General features: G+C 40.5%; 1 protein-coding gene across 1 annotated transcript in view; it reads right to left on the minus strand.

Moving 5' to 3' along the window:
• The window catches only part of LOC126249242 (titin homolog), a 191,132-nt gene that overhangs the window by 100,410 nt on the left and 69,410 nt on the right, over positions 1-21,312 (minus strand). Inside the window, exons 10-15 of the mRNA XM_049950900.1 lie at positions 20,880-21,116; positions 17,276-17,512; positions 13,674-13,910; positions 10,068-10,304; positions 6,462-6,698; positions 2,856-3,092 (exon numbers count right to left, since the gene is read on the minus strand). Of these exons, the coding sequence (XP_049806857.1) occupies positions 2,856-3,092; positions 6,462-6,698; positions 10,068-10,304; positions 13,674-13,910; positions 17,276-17,512; positions 20,880-21,116 (1,422 nt within the window). The remainder of the gene's footprint in view (positions 1-2,855; positions 3,093-6,461; positions 6,699-10,067; positions 10,305-13,673; positions 13,911-17,275; positions 17,513-20,879; positions 21,117-21,312) is intronic.

Raw genomic sequence — 21,312 nt, forward strand, 5'->3', positions numbered from 1 at the left:
CCACAAGTCCTTTTATTTACACGTACACACGTTCAGTTTGCCAGGTAAAAGGACTGGAGGCGAGGGTAAACAAGGTCAGAGCACACAGGGATAGGTACAAATGCGCGCACGTTAACACGTCGAGAGCAGTTAAAGAGTTAACACTTAATATCACATTGTTTTTCTATAAGCTATATATACAAACACGTGTAAGTCACATTTCGTGTTACCTCTGTTTTACGACATGCAGTTACCAACTTGTCAATGGCAGCAGAATAGAAAAAAAATGCTACGAGGCCTGTTATATAATTCTTCCAAAAGAAATTAAAAAGTGTTTCGCATTCAGTGCTAAAGATTTTGTAGTTTCATTAGCAAAAGGTGAGTCTTACTCTTCGCTATTATTGTTAGACTTAGTGCAGCAAATAAATCCATAATATCAACAAGGTTATCACAGATAGCGAATGTTAATTAATTGTGAATGATGTTACGCGTGAAATATCCGTCAAGACCTGTAATCGGACGCTTCCATAGACCGTCTGGGCCAGGAAATCTAGTGGTCGAGCGCTTCAGAGAGAACTTAACAGAGAATCGTTAGTAATTTTCCCAATTATGCTGTTCTAATAGAAACCAAATTCCATTTAACACGTACAGATTACACACCATGCTATCAAAATTGGTGCCACAAACAGCTATTCACCTGACATTATTCTGAATGTCATGTGACAAAATTACATTGAGCGCATTGAGATAGAACTGGGGTAGGCAACGTCTTTGCACTTCTAGGAACAAACAGTCTTGAACGTAAGGAATCAGTGAACGTAGAGGAAGATATCACTGATGATAATGCTAAGACACCAACTATGACTACGGGTTTTACATGAATCTTAAGCAAGGTTGGAAAATGTTTTTGCATAGGAATAGTTTCAGGTTACAAAGTGCAGTGTATCTGAAAAGTCAATATCAAAAATCTAGTGATGAGAACGAAAACGTGCAGCACAAATGAGAAGAATTCAAAATTATCATTGAGTATGCTTCACACTAGTATCTTCTGGACAAGGTCTTCAGAGACAGGAGAAAGCCACTGTGCTTTAATTGTATTTCTAGAGAACAGCTCCATAAACAAAGGGACCGTTTGCACACAATCGAGAGATGTGAATGCCTAACACACAAACAAAAGCTGAACGAAGCGGAAGTGAGTCTAAAGAGAGCAATCAGAGAAGCGTTCCATGACCTTATAAATACGATTTTATCAAGCGATCTGAGAAAAAAGCTATAGAGATTTTAGTCAGAAGTAAAGTCAGTGAGTTGAAGACATCTACTGATTCAGTCACAGTCGATACTCGAACCGAAAAGGAAGATAACCTACAGAATGCCGAAATACTAATTGCGGTCTTCTGACATTGTTTCACCGTGCAGGGTCGTAACACTGTCTTTCCTTTGATTCATCGCGAGAACGTCGAAACAGCCCATACTGAGATAATTGGAGGGAGAATGAAAAAGCAACTTCAATCGCTTAATAGTGGAATGGCATCAGGACAAAATGAGATACCTATAACATTCTACAAATAATATCTCAAAGGTCTTGCACCCTTTATAGCAAGAGTTTATCGTAGATCACTTGAGCAACGAACGGTACCTAGTGATTCGAAAAACACGCACGTCTTTCCTGTTACCAAGAAGAGGTGTAGCGCAGATACCCACAACTGTATACCTATATCATCGACGTCAGTCTGTTATAGTATTATCGAACATGCTTTATGCTCAAGACTTATGACATTTTTTCGTTACGAAATACTCCTCCATAAAAAGGAAAATCGATTCCACTAACAGAGATCGCCCGAAACCTGGCTTGCGCTTTTCCTCCATGAGGTCAATTGCCTGTTAGGTATCGGCGCTCTGGTTGATGACGTTTTCCTTGGCTTCAGATAGATATTTAAGAAGGTTCTACTTTGGCGCTTAGTGAAAACACTTGAGCTTTTCAAGAATCGGACCACATTTGCGCTTTTTTCGTTCTATTCTTGAATACTGTTCATCAGTACAGAGTCTTTACAGTACAGGGCTCAAGGAAGATGTGGATATCATCCAAAGAAGAGGAAAGAAATCGTTTGTCGCTTAGTGGAGGCGAGAAACGTAACATAGATTCTCAATAAAGTCCATCGGAATACATTAAAAGAGATGTTATGTGCATTACGAAGGGGTTTACTATGGAAATTGCGAGAGATCTCTTTCAGAAAAGAGTCAGTCAATATATTGCTCCTTCCCAGGGGTTTATAGTACAATGACCAGAATATAAAATTGCGAGGCAGTAGAGCAAATGCAGAGGATAACAGACAACCTTTCAACTCACGCGCCGTTCACTAATGGATCGGCGTAGGGTGGAATCACTTAATGGTACCAGGACAATCCAGTACCCTCCGCCACATACTTTGAGGTGGCTTTCGAGGTATGATGCCGATGTACACACAGATACGATGCCTAGATAGCTACTCAAACAGTAAAAATAGTTAAATTTTGAATAATCCCGTTAGAGAGCACTAAATATCACAATCGCTTTACACTTCTAACAGTAGGTACAGAGCATAAGATAACTAAACATATAGATAGGCGTTTATGCTAAATGAGCACTATCTAATCTATTCTACTATTTTGTATCCTGAAATAGACAGTTACAATTAAATGGTTCCTTTCTGATGAATGCAAGATCTCTGTATGCTGCATGTTTTCAAAGTGCAGTGTTGGCTTCAAATGTTTGTATCATAGTAGAATTCTTATGAGTAAGATAGATCGTACTGGCCCTGCAATTATTACTTTAACAAGCATGCTGCAGTGTCGTTTAAGTACTTAGTCAAAGGAATATGACAGAGCGAGGAACTTGCCTCAGTGAGGACGCATGATCTGCATCCTTTAGTGTAGAAGGTCCAGCTACCGATTTCTCGGGGGCCGCGACATCCAGCTGCGGACGCTGTGGCTTCACCCCTACATCTTCTTTTCGGTCTTGGTTCTTTTTGTGTGCCTCTCGTGGGCTTCTAGTGTCTATTCTCGTGGCCGAACTAATTTCTTCAATTGCATCAATTCCAGGCAGAATTTCTCCTTCTTCAACCTTGTGTTGCTCACTACAAGCATCAATGAACGATTTACCTTCATGTTACAATAACATACAACATTCGAAAGTTAACATAAGAGTTCGTCAGGGCAGAATATTCGCCCCAGTACAATTTGTGATATTCAGTGTGGTCTACCCAATGGTGCCAGTCATTGAGGAAGAAATTTTATCTGTGCAACACATTTTTAGTTTAATATAACTACATCAGTTTGGCATGAGCATGCGTTACTTCAAATTTATACCTTTAACTGCTCTGGACGTGTTAACACGTGCGCGGCCGAAGTGGCCAAGCGGTTCTAGGCGCTACAGTCTGCAACCGCGCGACCGCTACAGTCGCAGGTTTGAATCCTGCTTCGGCCATGGATGTGTGTGATGTCCTTAGGTTAGTTAGCTTTAAGTAGTTCAAAGTTGTAGGGGACTGATGACCTCAGATGTTACGTCCCATAGTGTTCAGAGCCATTTGAACCATTTGAACACGTGCGCCTCTGTACCTGTCCGTGTGTGCTCTGAACGTCTCTACGTATGCCACAAGTCCTTTTATTTACGCGTACACACGTTCAGTTTGCCAGGTAAAAGGACTGGAGGCGAGGGTAAACAAGGTCAGAGCACACAGGGATAGGTACAAATGCGCGCACGTTAACACGTCGAGAGCAGTTAAAGAGTTAACACTTAATATCACATTGTTTTTCTATAAGCTATATATACAAACACGTGTAAGTCACATTTCGTGTTACCTCTGTTTTACGACATGCAGTTACCAACTTGTCAATGGCAGCAGAATAGAAAAAAAAGCTACGAGGCCTGTTATATAATTCTTCCAAAAGAAATTAAAAAGTATTTCGCATTCAGTGCTAAAGCTTTGGAGTTTCAATAGCAAAAGGTGAGTCTTACTCTTCGCTATAATTGTTAGACTTAGTGCAGCAAAGAAATCCATAATATCAACAAGGTTATCACAGATAGCGAAAGTTAATTAATTGTGAGTGATGTTACGCGTGAAATATCCGTCAAGACCTGTAATCGGACGCTTCCATAGACCGTCTGGGCCAGGAAATCTAGTGGTCGAGCGCTTCAGAGAGAACTTAACAGAGAATCGTTAGTAATTTTCCCAATTATGCTGTTCTAATAGAAACCAATTTCCACTTAACACGTACAGATTGCACACCATGCTATCAAAATTGGTGCCACAAACAGCTATTCACGTGACATTATTCTGAATGTCATGTGACAAAATTACATTGAGCGCATTGAGATAGAACTGGGGTAGGCAACGTCTTTGCACTTCTAGGAACAAACAGTCTTGAACGTAACGAATCAGTGAACGTAGAGGAAGATATCACTAATGATAATACTAAGACACCAACTATGACTACAGGTTTTACATGAATCTTAAGCAAGGTTGGAAAATGTTTTTGCATAGGAATAGTTTCAGGTTACAAAGTGCAGTGTATCTGAAAAGTCAATATCAAAAATCCAATGATGAGAACGAAAACGTGCAACACAAATGAGAAGAATTCAAAATTATCATTGAGTATGCTTCACACTAGTATCTTCTGGACAAGGTCTTCAGAGACAGGAGAAAGCCACTGTGCTTTAATTGTATTTCTAGAGAACAGCTCCATAAACAAAGGGACCTTTTGCACACAATCGAGAGATGTGAATGCCTAACACACAAACAAAAGCTGAACGAAGCGGAAGTGAGTCTAAAGAGAGCAATCAGAGAAGCGTTCCATGACCTTATACATATGATTTTATCAAGCGATCTGAGAAAAAAGCTAAAGAGATTTTAGTCAGATGTAAAGTCAAGTGAGTTGAAGACATCTACTGATTCAGTCACAGTCGATACTCGAACCGAAAAGGAAGATAACCTGCAGAATGCCGAAATACTAATTGCGGTCTTCTGACATTGTTTCACCGTGCAGGGTCGTAACACTGTCTTTCCTTTGATTCATCGCGAGAACGTCGAAACAGCCCATACTGAGATAATTGGAGGGAGAATGAAAAAGCAAATTCAATCGCTTAATAGTGGAATGGCATCAGGACAAAATGAGATACCTATAACATTCTACAAATAATATCTCAAAGGTCTTGCACCCTTTATAGCAAGAGTTTATCGTAGATCACTTGAGCAACGAACGGTACCTAGTGATTCGAAAAACACGCACGTCTTTCCTGTTACCAAGAAGAGGTCTAGCGCAGATACCCACAACTGTATACCTATATCATCGACGTCAGTCTGTTATAGAATTATCGAACATGCTTTATGCTCAAGACTTATGACATTTTTTCGTTACGAAATACTCCTCCATAAAAAGGAAAATCGATTCCCCTAACAGAGATCGCACGAAACCTGGCTTGCGCTTTTCCTCCATGAGGTCAATTGCCCGTTAGGTATCGGCCCTCTGGTTGATGACGTTTTCCTTGGCTTCAGATAGACATTTAAGAAGGTACTACTTTCGCGCTTAGTGAAAACACTTGAGCTTTTCAAGAATCGGACCACATTTGCGCTTTTTTCGTTCTATTCTTGAATACTGTTCATCAGTACAGAGTCTTTACAGTACAGGGCTCAAGGAAGATGTGGATATCATCCAAAGAAGAGGAAAGAAATCGTTTGTCGCTTAGTGGAGGCGAGAAACGTAACATAGATTCTCAATAAAGTCCATCGGAATACATTAAAAGAGATGTTATGTGCATTACGAAGGGGTTTACTATGGAAATTGCGAGAGATCTCTTTCAGAAAAGAGTCAGTCAATATATTACTCCTTCCCAGGGGTTTATAGTACAATGACCAGAATATAAAATTGCGAGGCAGTAGAGCAAATGCAGAGGATAACAGACAACCTTTCAACTCACGCGCCGTTCACTAATGGATCGGCGTAGGGTGGAATCACTTAATGGTACCAGGACAATCCAGTACCCTCCGCCACATACTTTGAGGTGGCTTTCGAGGTATGATGCCGATGTACACACAGATACGATGCCTAGATAGCTACTCAAACAGTAAAAATAGTTAAATTTTGAATAATCCCGTTAGAGAGCACTAAATACCACAATCGCTTTACACTTCTAACAGTAGGTACAGAGCATAAGATAACTAAACATATAGATAGGCGTTTATGCTAAATGAGCACTATCTAATCTATTCTACTATTTTGTATCCTGAAATAGACAGTTACAATTAAATGGTTCCTTTCTGATGAATGCAAGATCTCTGTATGCTGCATGTTTTCAAAGTGCAGTGTTGGCTTCAAATGTTTGTATCATAGTAGAATTCTTATGAGTAAGATAGATCGTACTGGCCCTGCAATTATTACTTTAACAAGCATGCTGCAGTGTCGTTTAAGTACTTAGTCAAAGGAATATGACAGAGCGAGGAACTTGCCTCAGTGAGGACGCATGATCTGCATCCTTTAGTGTAGAAGGTCCAGCTACCGATTTCTCGGGGGCCGCGACATCCAGCTGCGGACGCTGTGGCTTCACCCCTACATCTTCTTTTCGGTCTTGGTTCTTTTTGTGTGCCTCTCGTGGGCTTCTAGTGTCTATTCTCGTGGCCGAACTAATTTCTTCAATTGCATCAATTCCAGGCAGAATTTCTCCTTCTTCAACCTTGTGTTGCTCACTACAAGCATCAATGAACGATTTACCTTCATGTTACAATAACATACAACATTCGAAAGTTAACATAAGAGTTCGTCAGGGCAGAATATTCGCCCCAGTACAATTTGTGATATTCAGTGTGGTCTACCCAATGGTGCCAGTCATTGAGGAAGAAATTTTATCTGTGCAACACATTTTTAGTTTAATATAACTACATCAGTTTGGCATGAGCATGCGTTACTTCAAATTTATACCTTTAACTGCTCTGGACGTGTTTACACGTGCGCGGCCGAAGTGGCCAAGCGGTTCTAGGCGCTACAGTCTGCAACCGCGCGACCGCTACAGTCGCAGGTTTGAATCCTGCTTCGGCCATGGATGTGTGTGATGTCCTTAGGTTAGTTAGCTTTAAGTAGTTCAAAGTTGTAGGGGACTGATGACCTCAGATGTTACGTCCCATAGTGTTCAGAGCCATTTGAACCATTTGAACACGTGCGCTTCTGTACCTGTCCGTGTGTGCTCTGAACGTCTCTACGTATGCCACAAGTCCTTTTATTTACGCGTACACACGTTCAGTTTGCCAGGTAAAAGGACTGGAGGCGAGGGTAAACAAGGTCAGAGCACACAGGGATAGGTACAAATGCGCGCACGTTAACACGTCGAGAGCAGTTAAAGAGTTAACACTTAATATCACATTGTTTTTCTATAAGCTATATATACAAACACGTGTAAGTCACATTTCGTGTTACCTCTGTTTTACGACATGCAGTTACCAACTTGTCAATGGCAGCAGAATAGAAAAAAAAGCTACGAGGCCTGTTATATAATTCTTCCAAAAGAAATTAAAAAGTATTTCGCATTCAGTGCTAAAGCTTTGGAGTTTCAATAGCAAAAGGTGAGTCTTACTCTTCGCTATAATTGTTAGACTTAGTGCAGCAAAGAAATCCATAATATCAACAAGGTTATCACAGATAGCGAAAGTTAATTAATTGTGAGTGATGTTACGCGTGAAATATCCGTCAAGACCTGTAATCGGACGCTTCCATAGACCGTCTGGGCCAGGAAATCTAGTGGTCGAGCGCTTCAGAGAGAACTTAACAGAGAATCGTTAGTAATTTTCCCAATTATGCTGTTCTAATAGAAACCAAATTCCACTTAACACGTACAGATTGCACACCATGCTATCAAAATTGGTGCCACAAACAGCTATTCACGTGACATTATTCTGAATGTCATGTGACAAAATTACATTGAGCGCATTGAGATAGAACTGGGGTAGGCAACGTCTTTGCACTTCTAGGAACAAACAGTCTTGAACGTAACGAATCAGTGAACGTAGAGGAAGATATCACTGATGATAATACTAAGACACCAACTATGACTACAGGTTTTACATGAATCTTAAGCAAGGTTGGAAAATGTTTTTGCATAGGAATAGTTTCAGGTTACAAAGTGCAGTGTATCTGAAAAGTCAATATCAAAAATCCAATGATGAGAACGAAAACGTGCAACACAAATGAGAAGAATTCAAAATTATCATTGAGTATGCTTCACACTAGTATCTTCTGGACAAGGTCTTCAGAGACAGGAGAAAGCCACTGTGCTTTAATTGTATTTCTAGAGAACAGCTCCATAAACAAAGGGACCTTTTGCACACAAACGAGAGATGTGAATGCCTAACACACAAACAAAAGCTGAACGAAGCGGAAGTGAGTCTAAAGAGAGCAATCAGAGAAGCGTTCCATGACCTTATACATATGATTTTATCACGCGATCTGAGAAAAAAGCTAAAGAGATTTTAGTCAGATGTAAAGTCAAGTGAGTTGAAGACATCTACTGATTCAGTCACAGTCGATACTCGAACCGAAAAGGAAGATAACCTGCAGAATGCCGAAATACTAATTGCGGTCTTCTGACATTGTTTCACCGTGCAGGGTCGTAACACTGTCTTTCCTTTGATTCATCGCGAGAACGTCGAAACAGCCCATACTGAGATAATTGGAGGGAGAATGAAAAAGCAAATTCAATCGCTTAATAGTGGAATGGCATCAGGACAAAATGAGATACCTATAACATTCTACAAATAATATCTCAAAGGTCTTGCACCCTTTATAGCAAGAGTTTATCGTAGATCACTTGAGCAACGAACGGTACCTAGTGATTCGAAAAACACGCACGTCTTTCCTGTTACCAAGAAGAGGTCTAGCGCAGATACCCACAACTGTATACCTATATCATCGACGTCAGTCTGTTATAGAATTATCGAACATGCTTTATGCTCAAGACTTATGACATTTTTTCGTTACGAAATACTCCTCCATAAAAAGGAAAATCGATTCCCCTAACAGAGATCGCACGAAACCTGGCTTGCGCTTTTCCTCCATCAGGTCAATTGCCCGTTAGGTATCGGCCCTCTGGTTGATGACGTTTTCCTTGGCTTCAGATAGACATTTAAGAAGGTACTACTTTCGCGCTTAGTGAAAACACTTGAGCTTTTCAAGAATCGGACCACATTTGCGCTTTTTTCGTTCTATTCTTGAATACTGTTCATCAGTACAGAGTCTTTACAGTACAGGGCTCAAGGAAGATGTGGATATCATCCAAAGAAGAGGAAAGAAATCGTTTGTCGCTTAGTGGAGGCGAGAAACGTAACATAGATTCTCAATAAAGTCCATCGGAATACATTAAAAGAGATGTTATGTGCATTACGAAGGGGTTTACTATGGAAATTGCGAGAGATCTCTTTCAGAAAAGAGTCAGTCAATATATTACTCCTTCCCAGGGGTTTATAGTACAATGACCAGAATATAAAATTGCGAGGCAGTAGAGCAAATGCAGAGGATAACAGACAACCTTTCAACTCACGCGCCGTTCACTAATGGATCGGCGTAGGGTGGAATCACTTAATGGTACCAGGACAATCCAGTACCCTCCGCCACATACTTTGAGGTGGCTTTCGAGGTATGATGCCGATGTACACACAGATACGATGCCTAGATAGCTACTCAAACAGTAAAAATAGTTAAATTTTGAATAATCCCGTTAGAGAGCACTAAATACCACAATCGCTTTACACTTCTAACAGTAGGTACAGAGCATAAGATAACTAAACATATAGATAGGCGTTTATGCTAAATGAGCACTATCTAATCTATTCTACTATTTTGTATCCTGAAATAGACAGTTACAATTAAATGGTTCCTTTCTGATGAATGCAAGATCTCTGTATGCTGCATGTTTTCAAAGTGCAGTGTTGGCTTCAAATGTTTGTATCATAGTAGAATTCTTATGAGTAAGATAGATCGTACTGGCCCTGCAATTATTACTTTAACAAGCATGCTGCAGTGTCGTTTAAGTACTTAGTCAAAGGAATATGACAGAGCGAGGAACTTGCCTCAGTGAGGACGCATGATCTGCATCCTTTAGTGTAGAAGGTCCAGCTACCGATTTCTCGGGGGCCGCGACATCCAGCTGCGGACGCTGTGGCTTCACCCCTACATCTTCTTTTCGGTCTTGGTTCTTTTTGTGTGCCTCTCGTGGGCTTCTAGTGTCTATTCTCGTGGCCGAACTAATTTCTTCAATTGCATCAATTCCAGGCAGAATTTCTCCTTCTTCAACCTTGTGTTGCTCACTACAAGCATCAATGAACGATTTACCTTCATGTTACAATAACATACAACATTCGAAAGTTAACATAAGAGTTCGTCAGGGCAGAATATTCGCCCCAGTACAATTTGTGATATTCAGTGTGGTCTACCCAATGGTGCCAGTCATTGAGGAAGAAATTTTATCTGTGCAACACATTTTTAGTTTAATATAACTACATCAGTTTGGCATGAGCATGCGTTACTTCAAATTTATACCTTTAACTGCTCTGGACGTGTTTACACGTGCGCGGCCGAAGTGGCCAAGCGGTTCTAGGCGCTACAGTCTGCAACCGCGCGACCGCTACAGTCGCAGGTTTGAATCCTGCTTCGGCCATGGATGTGTGTGATGTCCTTAGGTTAGTTAGCTTTAAGTAGTTCAAAGTTGTAGGGGACTGATGACCTCAGATGTTACGTCCCATAGTGTTCAGAGCCATTTGAACCATTTGAACACGTGCGCCTCTGTACCTGTCCGTGTGTGCTCTGAACGTCTCTACGTATGCCACAAGTCCTTTTATTTACGCGTACACACGTTCAGTTTGCCAGGTAAAAGGACTGGAGGCGAGGGTAAACAAGGTCAGAGCACACAGGGATAGGTACAAATGCGCGCACGTTAACACGTCGAGAGCAGTTAAAGAGTTAACACTTAATATCACATTGTTTTTCTATAAGCTATATATACAAACACGTGTAAGTCACATTTCGTGTTACCTCTGTTTTACGACATGCAGTTACCAACTTGTCAATGGCAGCAGAATAGAAAAAAAAGCTACGAGGCCTGTTATATAATTCTTCCAAAAGAAATTAAAAAGTATTTCGCATTCAGTGCTAAAGCTTTGGAGTTTCAATAGCAAAAGGTGAGTCTTACTCTTCGCTATAATTGTTAGACTTAGTGCAGCAAAGAAATCCATAATATCAACAAGGTTATCACAGATAGCGAAAGTTAATTAATTGTGAGTGATGTTACGCGTGAAATATCCGTCAAGACCTGTAATCGGACGCTTCCGTAGACCGTCTGGGCCAGGAAATCTAGTGGTCGAGCGCTTCAGAGAGAACTTAACAGAGAATCGTTAGTAATTTTCCCAATTATGCTGTTCTAATAGAAACCAAATTCCACTTAACACGTACAGATTGCACACCATGCTATCAAAATTGGTGCCACAAACAGCTATTCACGTGACATTATTCTGAATGTCATGTGACAAAATTACATTGAGCGCATTGAGATAGAACTGGGGTAGGCAACGTCTTTGCACTTCTAGGAACAAACAGTCTTGAACGTAACGAATCAGTGAACGTAGAGGAAGATATCACTGATGATAATACTAAGACACCAACTATGACTACAGGTTTTACATGAATCTTAAGCAAGGTTGGAAAATGTTTTTGCATAGGAATAGTTTCAGGTTACAAAGTGCAGTGTATCTGAAAAGTCAATATCAAAAATCCAATTATGAGAACGAAAACGTGCAACACAAATGAGAAGAATTGAAAATTATCATTGAGTATGCTTCACACTAGTATCTTCTGGACAAGGTCTTCAGAGACAGGAGAAAGCCACTGTGCTTTAATTGTATTTCTAGAGAACAGCTCCATAAACAAAGGGACCTTTTGCACACAATCGAGAGATGTGAATGCCTAACACACAAACAAAAGCTGAACGAAGCGGAAGTGAGTCTAAAGAGAGCAATCAGAGAAGCGTTCCATGACCTTATACATATGATTTTATCAAGCGATCTGAGAAAAAAGCTAAAGAGATTTTAGTCAGATGTAAAGTCAAGTGAGTTGAAGACATCTACTGATTCAGTCACAGTCGATACTCGAACCGAAAAGGAAGATAACCTACAGAATGCCGAAATACTAATTGCGGTCTTCTGACATTGTTTCACCGTGCAGGGTCGTAACACTGTCTTTCCTTTGATTCATCGCGAGAACGTCGAAACAGCCCATACTGAGATAATTGGAGGGAGAATGAAAAAGCAAATTCAATCGCTTAATAGTGGAATGGCATCAGGACAAAATGAGATACCTATAACATTCTACAAATAATATCTCAAAGGTCTTGCACCCTTTATAGCAAGAGTTTATCGTAGATCACTTGAGCAACGAACGGTACCTAGTGATTCGAAAAACACGCACGTCTTTCCTGTTACCAAGAAGAGGTCTAGCGCAGATACCCACAACTGTATACCTATATCATCGACGTCAGTCTGTTATAGAATTATCGAACATGCTTTATGCTCAAGACTTATGACATTTTTTCGTTACGAAATACTCCTCCATAAAAAGGAAAATCGATTCCCCTAACAGAGATCGCACGAAACCTGGCTAGCGCTTTTCCTCCATCAGGTCAATTGCCCGTTAGGTATCGGCCCTCTGGTTGATGACGTTTTCCTTGGCTTCAGATAGACATTTAAGAAGGTACTACTTTCGCGCTTAGTGAAAACACTTGAGCTTTTCAAGAATCGGACCACATTTGCGCTTTTTTCGTTCTATTCTTGAATACTGTTCATCAGTACAGAGTCTTTACAGTACAGGGCTCAAGGAAGATGTGGATATCATCCAAAGAAGAGGAAAGAAATCGTTTGTCGCTTAGTGGAGGCGAGAAACGTAACATAGATTCTCAATAAAGTCCATCGGAATACATTAAAAGAGATGTTATGTGCATTACGAAGGGGTTTACTATGGAAATTGCGAGAGATCTCTTTCAGAAAAGAGTCAGTCAATATATTACTCCTTCCCAGGGGTTTATAGTACAATGACCAGAATATAAAATTGCGAGGCAGTAGAGCAAATGCAGAGGATAACAGACAACCTTTCAACTCACGCGCCGTTCACTAATGGATCGGCGTAGGGTGGAATCACTTAATGGTACCAGGACAATCCAGTACCCTCCGCCACATACTTTGAGGTGGCTTTCGAGGTATGATGCCGATGTACACACAGATACGATGCCTAGATAGCTACTCAAACAGTAAAAATAGTTAAATTTTGAATAATCCCGTTAGAGAGCACTAAATACCACAATCGCTTTACACTTCTAACAGTAGGTACAGAGCATAAGATAACTAAACATATAGATAGGCGTTTATGCTAAATGAGCACTATCTAATCTATTCTACTATTTTGTATCCTGAAATAGACAGTTACAATTAAATGGTTCCTTTCTGATGAATGCAAGATCTCTGTATGCTGCATGTTTTCAAAGTGCAGTGTTGGCTTCAAATGTTTGTATCATAGTAGAATTCTTATGAGTAAGATAGATCGTACTGGCCCTGCAATTATTACTTTAACAAGCATGCTGCAGTGTCGTTTAAGTACTTAGTCAAAGGAATATGACAGAGCGAGGAACTTGCCTCAGTGAGGACGCATGATCTGCATCCTTTAGTGTAGAAGGTCCAGCTACCGATTTCTCGGGGGCCGCGACATCCAGCTGCGGACGCTGTGGCTTCACCCCTACATCTTCTTTTCGGTCTTGGTTCTTTTTGTGTGCCTCTCGTGGGCTTCTAGTGTCTATTCTCGTGGCCGAACTAATTTCTTCAATTGCATCAATTCCAGGCAGAATTTCTCCTTCTTCAACCTTGTGTTGCTCACTACAAGCATCAATGAACGATTTACCTTCATGTTACAATAACATACAACATTCGAAAGTTAACATAAGAGTTCGTCAGGGCAGAATATTCGCCCCAGTACAATTTGTGATATTCAGTGTGGTCTACCCAATGGTGCCAGTCATTGAGGAAGAAATTTTATCTGTGCAACACATTTTTAGTTTAATATAACTACATCAGTTTGGCATGAGCATGCGTTACTTCAAATTTATACCTTTAACTGCTCTGGACGTGTTTACACGTGCGCGGCCGAAGTGGCCAAGCGGTTCTAGGCGCTACAGTCTGCAACCGCGCGACCGCTACAGTCGCAGGTTTGAATCCTGCTTCGGCCATGGATGTGTGTGATGTCCTTAGGTTAGTTAGCTTTAAGTAGTTCAAAGTTGTAGGGGACTGATGACCTCAGATGTTACGTCCCATAGTGTTCAGAGCCATTTGAACCATTTGAAAACGTGCGCCTCTGTACCTGTCCGTGTGTGCTCTGAACGTCTCTACGTATGCCACAAGTCCTTTTATTTACGCGTACACACGTTCAGTTTGCCAGGTAAAAGGACTGGAGGCGAGGGTAAACAAGGTCAGAGCACACAGGGATAGGTACAAATGCGCGCACGTTAACACGTCGAGAGCAGTTAAAGAGTTAACACTTAATATCACATTGTTTTTCTATAAGCTATATATACAAACACGTGTAAGTCACATTTCGTGTTACCTCTGTTTTACGACATGCAGTTACCAACTTGTCAATGGCAGCAGAATAGAAAAAAAAGCTACGAGGCCTGTTATATAATTCTTCCAAAAGAAATTAAAAAGTATTTCGCATTCAGTGCTAAAGCTTTGGAGTTTCAATAGCAAAAGGTGAGTCTTACTCTTCGCTATAATTGTTAGACTTAGTGCAGCAAAGAAATCCATAATATCAACAAGGTTATCACAGATAGCGAAAGTTAATTAATTGTGAGTGATGTTACGCGTGAAATATCCGTCAAGACCTGTAATCGGACGCTTCCATAGACCGTCTGGGCCAGGAAATCTAGTGGTCGAGCGCTTCAGAGAGAACTTAACAGAGAATCGTTAGTAATTTTCCCAATTATGCTGTTCTAATAGAAACCAAATTCCACTTAACACGTACAGATTGCACACCATGCTATCAAAATTGGTGCCACAAACAGCTATTCACGTGACATTATTCTGAATGTCATGTGACAAAATTACATTGAGCGCATTGAGATAGAACTGGGGTAGGCAACGTCTTTGCACTTCTAGGAACAAACAGTCTTGAACGTAACGAATCAGTGAACGTAGAGGAAGATATCACTGATGATAATACTAAGACACCAACTATGACTACAGGTTTTACATGAATCTTAAGCAAGGTTGGAAAATGTTTTTGCATAGGAATAGTTTCAGGTTACAAAGTGCAGTGTATCTGAAAAGTCAATATCAAAAATCCAATGATGAGAACGAAAACGTGCAACACAAATGAGAAGAATTCAAAATTATCATTGAGTATGCTTCACACTAGTATCTTCTGGACAAGGTCTTCAGAGACAGGAGAAAGCCACTGTGCTTTAATTGTATTTCTAGAGAACAGCTCCATAAACAAAGGGACCTTTTGCACACAATCGAGAGATGTGAATGCCTAACACACAAACAAAAGCTGAACGAAGCGGAAGTGAGTCTAAAGAGAGCAATCAGAGAAGCGTTCCATGACCTTATACATATGATTTTATCAAGCGATCTGAGAAAAAAGCTAAAGAGATTTTAGTCAGATGTAAAGTCAAGTGAGTTGAAGACATCTTCTGATTCAGTCACAGTCGATACTCGAACCGAAAAGGAAGATAACCTGCAGAATGCCGAAATACTAATTGCGGTCTTCTGACATTGTTTCACCGTGCAGGGTCGTAACACTGTCTTTCCTTTGATTCATCGCGAGAACGTCGAAACAGCCCATACTGAGATAATTGGAGGGAGAATGAAAAAGCAAATTCAATCGCTTAATAGTGGAATGGCATCAGGACAAAATGAGATACCTATAACATTCTACAAATAATATCTCAAAGGTCTTGCACCCTTTATAGCAAGAGTTTATCGTAGATCACTTGAGCAACGAACGGTACCTAGTGATTCGAAAAACACGCACGTCTTTCCTGTTACCAAGAAGAGGTCTAGCGCAGATACCCACAACTGTATACCTATATCATCGACGTCAGTCTGTTATAGAATTATCGAACATGCCTTATGCTCAAGACTTATGACATTTTTTCGTTACGAAATACTCCTCCATAAAAAGGAAAATCGATTCCCCTAACAGAGATCGCACGAAACCTGGCTTGCGCTTTTCCTCCATGAGGTCAATTGCCTGCTAGGTATCGGCCCTCTGGTTGATGACGTTTTCCTTGGCTTCAGATAGACATTTAAGAAGGTTCTACTTTCGCGCTTAGTGAAAACACTTGAGCTTTTCAAGAATCGGACCACATTTGCGCTTTTTTCGTTCTAATCTTGAATACTGTTCATCAGTACAGAGTCTTTACAGTATAGGGCTCACAGAAGATGTGGATATCCTCCAAACAAGAGGAAATCGTTTGTCGCTTATTGGGGGCAAGAAACGTAACACAGATTCACAATAAAGTCCATCGGAATACGTTACAAGAGATGTTATGTGCATTACGAAGGGGTTTACTATGGAAATTGCGAGAGATCGCTTTCAGAAAAGAGTCAGTCAATATATTACTCCTTCCCAGGGGTTTATAGTACAATGACCAGAATATAAAATTGCGAGGCAGTAGAGCAAATACAGAGGCTAACAGACAATCATTCTACTTACGCGCCGTTCACTAATGGATCGGCGTATTGTGGAATCATTTAATGGTACCAGGACAATCCAGTACCCTCCGCCTCATACTTTGAGGTGGCTTTCGACGTATGATTCCAATGTACATACAGATACGATGCCTAGATAGCTACTCAAACAGTAAAAATAGTTAAATTTTGATTAACCCCGTTAGAGAGCACTAAATACCACAATCGCTTTACACTTCTAACAGTAGGTACAGAGCATAAGATAACTAAACATACAGATAGGCGTTTATGCAAAATGAGCACTATCTAATCTATTCTACTATTTTGTATCCTGAAATAGACAGTTACTATTAAATGGTTCCTTTCTGATGAATGCAAGATCTCTGTATGCTGCATGTTTTCAAAGTGCAGTGTTGGCTTCAAATGTTTGTATCATAGTAGAATTCTTATGAGTAAGATAGATCGTACTGGCCCTGCAATTATTACTTTAACAAGCATGCTGCAGTGTCGTTTAAGTACTTAGTCAAAGGAATATAACAGAGCGAGGAACTTGCCTCAGTGAGGACGCATGATCTGCATCCTTTAGTGTAGAAGGTCCAGCTACCGATTTCTCGGAGGCCGCGACTTCCAGCTGCGGACGCTGTGGCTTCACCCCTACATCTTCTTTTCGGTCTCGCTTCTTTCTGTGTGCCTCTCGTGGGCTTCTGTTGTCTATTCTCGCGGCCAAACTAATCTCTTCAATTGCATCAATTCCAGGCAGAATTTCTCCTTCTTCAACCTTGTGTTGCTCACTGCAAGCATCAATGAACGATTTACCTTCATGTTACAATAACATACAACATTCGAAAGTTAACATAACAGTTCGTCAGGGCAGAATATTCGCCCCAGTACAATTTGTGATATTCAGTGTGGTCCACCCAATGGTGCCAGTCATTGAGGAAGAAATTTTATCTGTGCAACACATTTTTAGTTTAATATAACTACATCAGTTTGGCATGAGCATGCGTTACTTCAAATTTATACCTTTAACTGCTCTGGACGTGTTTACACGTGCGCGGCCGAAGTGGCCAAGCGGTTCTAGGCGCTACAGTCTACAACCGCGCGACCGCTACAGTCGCAGGTTTGAATCCTGCCTCGGGCATGGATGTGTGTGATGTCCTTAGGTTAGTTAGCTTTAAGTAGTTCAACGTTCTAGGGGACTGATGACCTCAGATGTTACGTCCCATAGTGTTCAGAGCCATTTGAACCATTTGAACACGTGCGCCTCTGTACCTGTCCGTGTGTGCTCTGAACGTCTTTACGTATGCCACAAGTCCTTTTATTTACACGTACACACGTTCAGTTTGCCAGGTAAAAGGACTGGAGGCGAGGGTAAACAAGGTCAGAGCACACAGGGATAGGTACAAATGCGCGCACGTTAACACGTCGAGAGCAGTTAAAGAGTTAACACTTAATATCACATTGTTTTTCTATAAGCTATATATACAAACACGTGTAAGTCACATTTCGTCTTACCTCTGTTTTACGACATGCAGTTACCAACTTGTCAATGGCAGCAGAATAGAAAAAAAATGCTACGAGGCCTGTTATATAATTCTTCCAAAAGAAATTAAAAAGTGTTTCGCATTCAGTGCTAAAGATTTTGTAGTTTCATTAGCAAAAGGTGAGTCTTACTCTTCGCTATTATTGTTAGACTTAGTGCAGCAAATAAATCCATAATATCAACAAGGTTATCACAGATAGCGAATGTTAATTAATTGTGAGTGATGTTACGCGTGAAATATCCGTCAAGACCTGTAATCGGACGCTTCCATAGACCGTCTGGGCCAGGAAATCTAGTGGTAGAGCGCTTCAGAGAGAACTTAACAGAGAATCGTTAGTAATTTTCCCAATTATGCTGTTCTAATAGAAACCAAATTCCACTTAACACGTACAGATTGCACACCATGCTATCAAAATTGGTGCCACAAACAGCTATTCACCTGACATTATTCTGAATGTCATGTGACAAAATTACATTGAGCGCATTGAGATAGAACTGGGGTAGGCAACGTCTTTGCACTTCTAGGAACAAACAGTCTTGAACGTAACGAATCAGTGAACGTAGAGGAAGATATCACTGATGATAATACTAAGACACCAACTATGACTACAGGTTTTACATGAATCTTAAGCAAGGTTGGAAAATGTTTTTGCATAGGAATAGTTTCAGGTTACAAAGTGCAGTGTATCTGAAAAGTCAATATCAAAAATCCAATGATGAGAACGAAAACGTGCAACACAAATGAGAAGAATTCAAAATTATCATTGAGTATGCTTCACACTAGTATCTTCTGGACAAGGTCTTCAGAGACAGGAGAAAGCCACTGTGCTTTAATTGTATTTCTAGAGAACAGCTCCATAAACAAAGGGACCTTTTGCACACAATCGAGAGATGTGAATGCCTAACACACAAACAAAAGCTGAACGAAGCGGAAGTGAGTCTAAAGAGAGCAATCAGAGAAGCGTTCCATGACCTTATACATATGATTTTATCAAGCGATCTGAGAAAAAAGCTAAAGAGATTTTAGTCAGATGTAAAGTCAAGTGAGTTGAAGACATCTACTGATTCAGTCACAGTCGATACTCGAACCGAAAAGGAAGATAACCTACAGAATGCCGAAATACTAATTTTGGTCTTCTGACATTGTTTCACCGTGCAGGGTCGTAACACTGTCTTTCCTTTGATTCATCGCGAGAACGTCGAAACAGCCCATACTGAGATAATTGGAGGGAGAATGAAAAAGCAAATTCAATCGCTTAATAGTGGAATGGCATCAGGACAAAATGAGATACCTATAACATTCTACAAATAATATCTCAAAGGTCTTGCACCCTTTATAGCAAGAGTTTATCGTAGATCACTTGAGCAACGAACGGTACCTAGTGATTCGAAAAACACGCACGTCTTTCCTGTTACCAAGAAGAGGTGTAGCGCAGATACCCACAACTGTATACCTATATCATCGACGTCAGTCTGTTATAGAATTATCGAACATGCTTTATGCTCAAGACTTATGACATTTTTTCGTTACGAAATACTCCTCCATAAAAAGGAAAATCGATTCCCCTAACAGAGATCGCACGAAACCTGGCTAGCGCTTTTCCTCCATGAGGTCAATTGCCTGCTAGGTATCGGCCCTCTGGTTGATGACGTTTTCCTTGGCTTCAGATAGACATTTAATAAGGTTCTACTTTGGCGCTTAGTGAAAACACTTGAGCTTTTCAAGAATCGGACAACATTTGCGCTTTTTTCGTTCTAATCTTGAATACTGTTCATCAGTACAGAGTCTTTACAGTATAGGGCTCACAGAAGATGTGGATATCCTCCAAACAAGAGGAAATCGTTTGTCGCTTATTGGGGGCAAGAAACGTAACACAGATTCACAATAAAGTCCATCGGAATACGTTACAAGAGATGTTATGTGCATTACGAAGGGGTTTACTATGGAAATTGCGAGAGATCGTTTTCAGAAAAGAGTCAGTCAATATATTACTCCTTCCCAGGGGTTTATAGTACAATGACCAAAATATAAAATTGCGAGGCAGTAGAGCAAATACAGAGGCTAACAGACAATCATTCTACTTACGCGCCGTTCACTAATGGATCGGCGTATTGTGGAATCATTTAATGGTACCAGGACAATCCAGTACCCTCCGCCTCATACTTTGAGGTGGCTTTCGACGTATGATTCCAATGTACATACAGATACGATGCCTAGATAGCTACTCAAACAGTAAAAATAGTTAAATTTTGAATAATCCCGTTAGAAAGCACTAAATACCACAATCGCTTTACACTTCTAACAGTAGGTACAGAGCATAAGATAACTAAACATACAGATAGGCGTTTATGCAAAATGAGCACTATCTAATCTATTCTACTATTTTGTATCCTGAAATAGACAGTTACTATTAAATGGTTCCTTTCTGATGAATGCAAGATCTCTGTATGCTGCATGTTTTCAAAGTGCAGTGTTGGCTTCAAATGTTTGTATCATAGTAGAATTCTTATGAGTAAGATAGATCGTACTGGCCCTGCAATTATTACTTTAACAAGCATGCTGCAGTGTCGTTTAAGTACTTAGTCAAAGGAATATAACAGAGCGAGGAACTTGCCTCAGTGAGGACGCATGATCTGCATCCTTTAGTGTAGAAGGTCCAGCTACCGATTTCTCGGAGGCCGCGACTTCCAGCTGCGGACGCTGTGGCTTCACCCCAACATCTTCTTTTCGGTCTCGCTTCTTTCTGTGTGCCTCTCGTGGGCTTCTGTTGTCTATTCTCGAGGCCAAACTAATCTCTTCAATTGCATCAATTCCAGGCAGAATTTCTCCTTCTTCAACCTTGTGTTGCTCACTGCAAGCATCAATGAACGATTTACCTTCATGTTACAATAACATACAACATTCGAAAGTTAACATAACAGTTCGTCAGGGCAGAATATTCGCCCCAGTACAATTTGTGATATTCAGTGTGGTCCACCCAATGGTGCCAGTCATTGAGGAAGAAATTTTATCTGTGCAACACATTTTTAGTTTAATATAACTACATC

Source organism: Schistocerca nitens, chromosome 3 (assembly GCF_023898315.1).
Source record: "Schistocerca nitens isolate TAMUIC-IGC-003100 chromosome 3, iqSchNite1.1, whole genome shotgun sequence".
Taxonomy (NCBI): Eukaryota; Metazoa; Arthropoda; class Insecta; order Orthoptera; family Acrididae; genus Schistocerca; species Schistocerca nitens.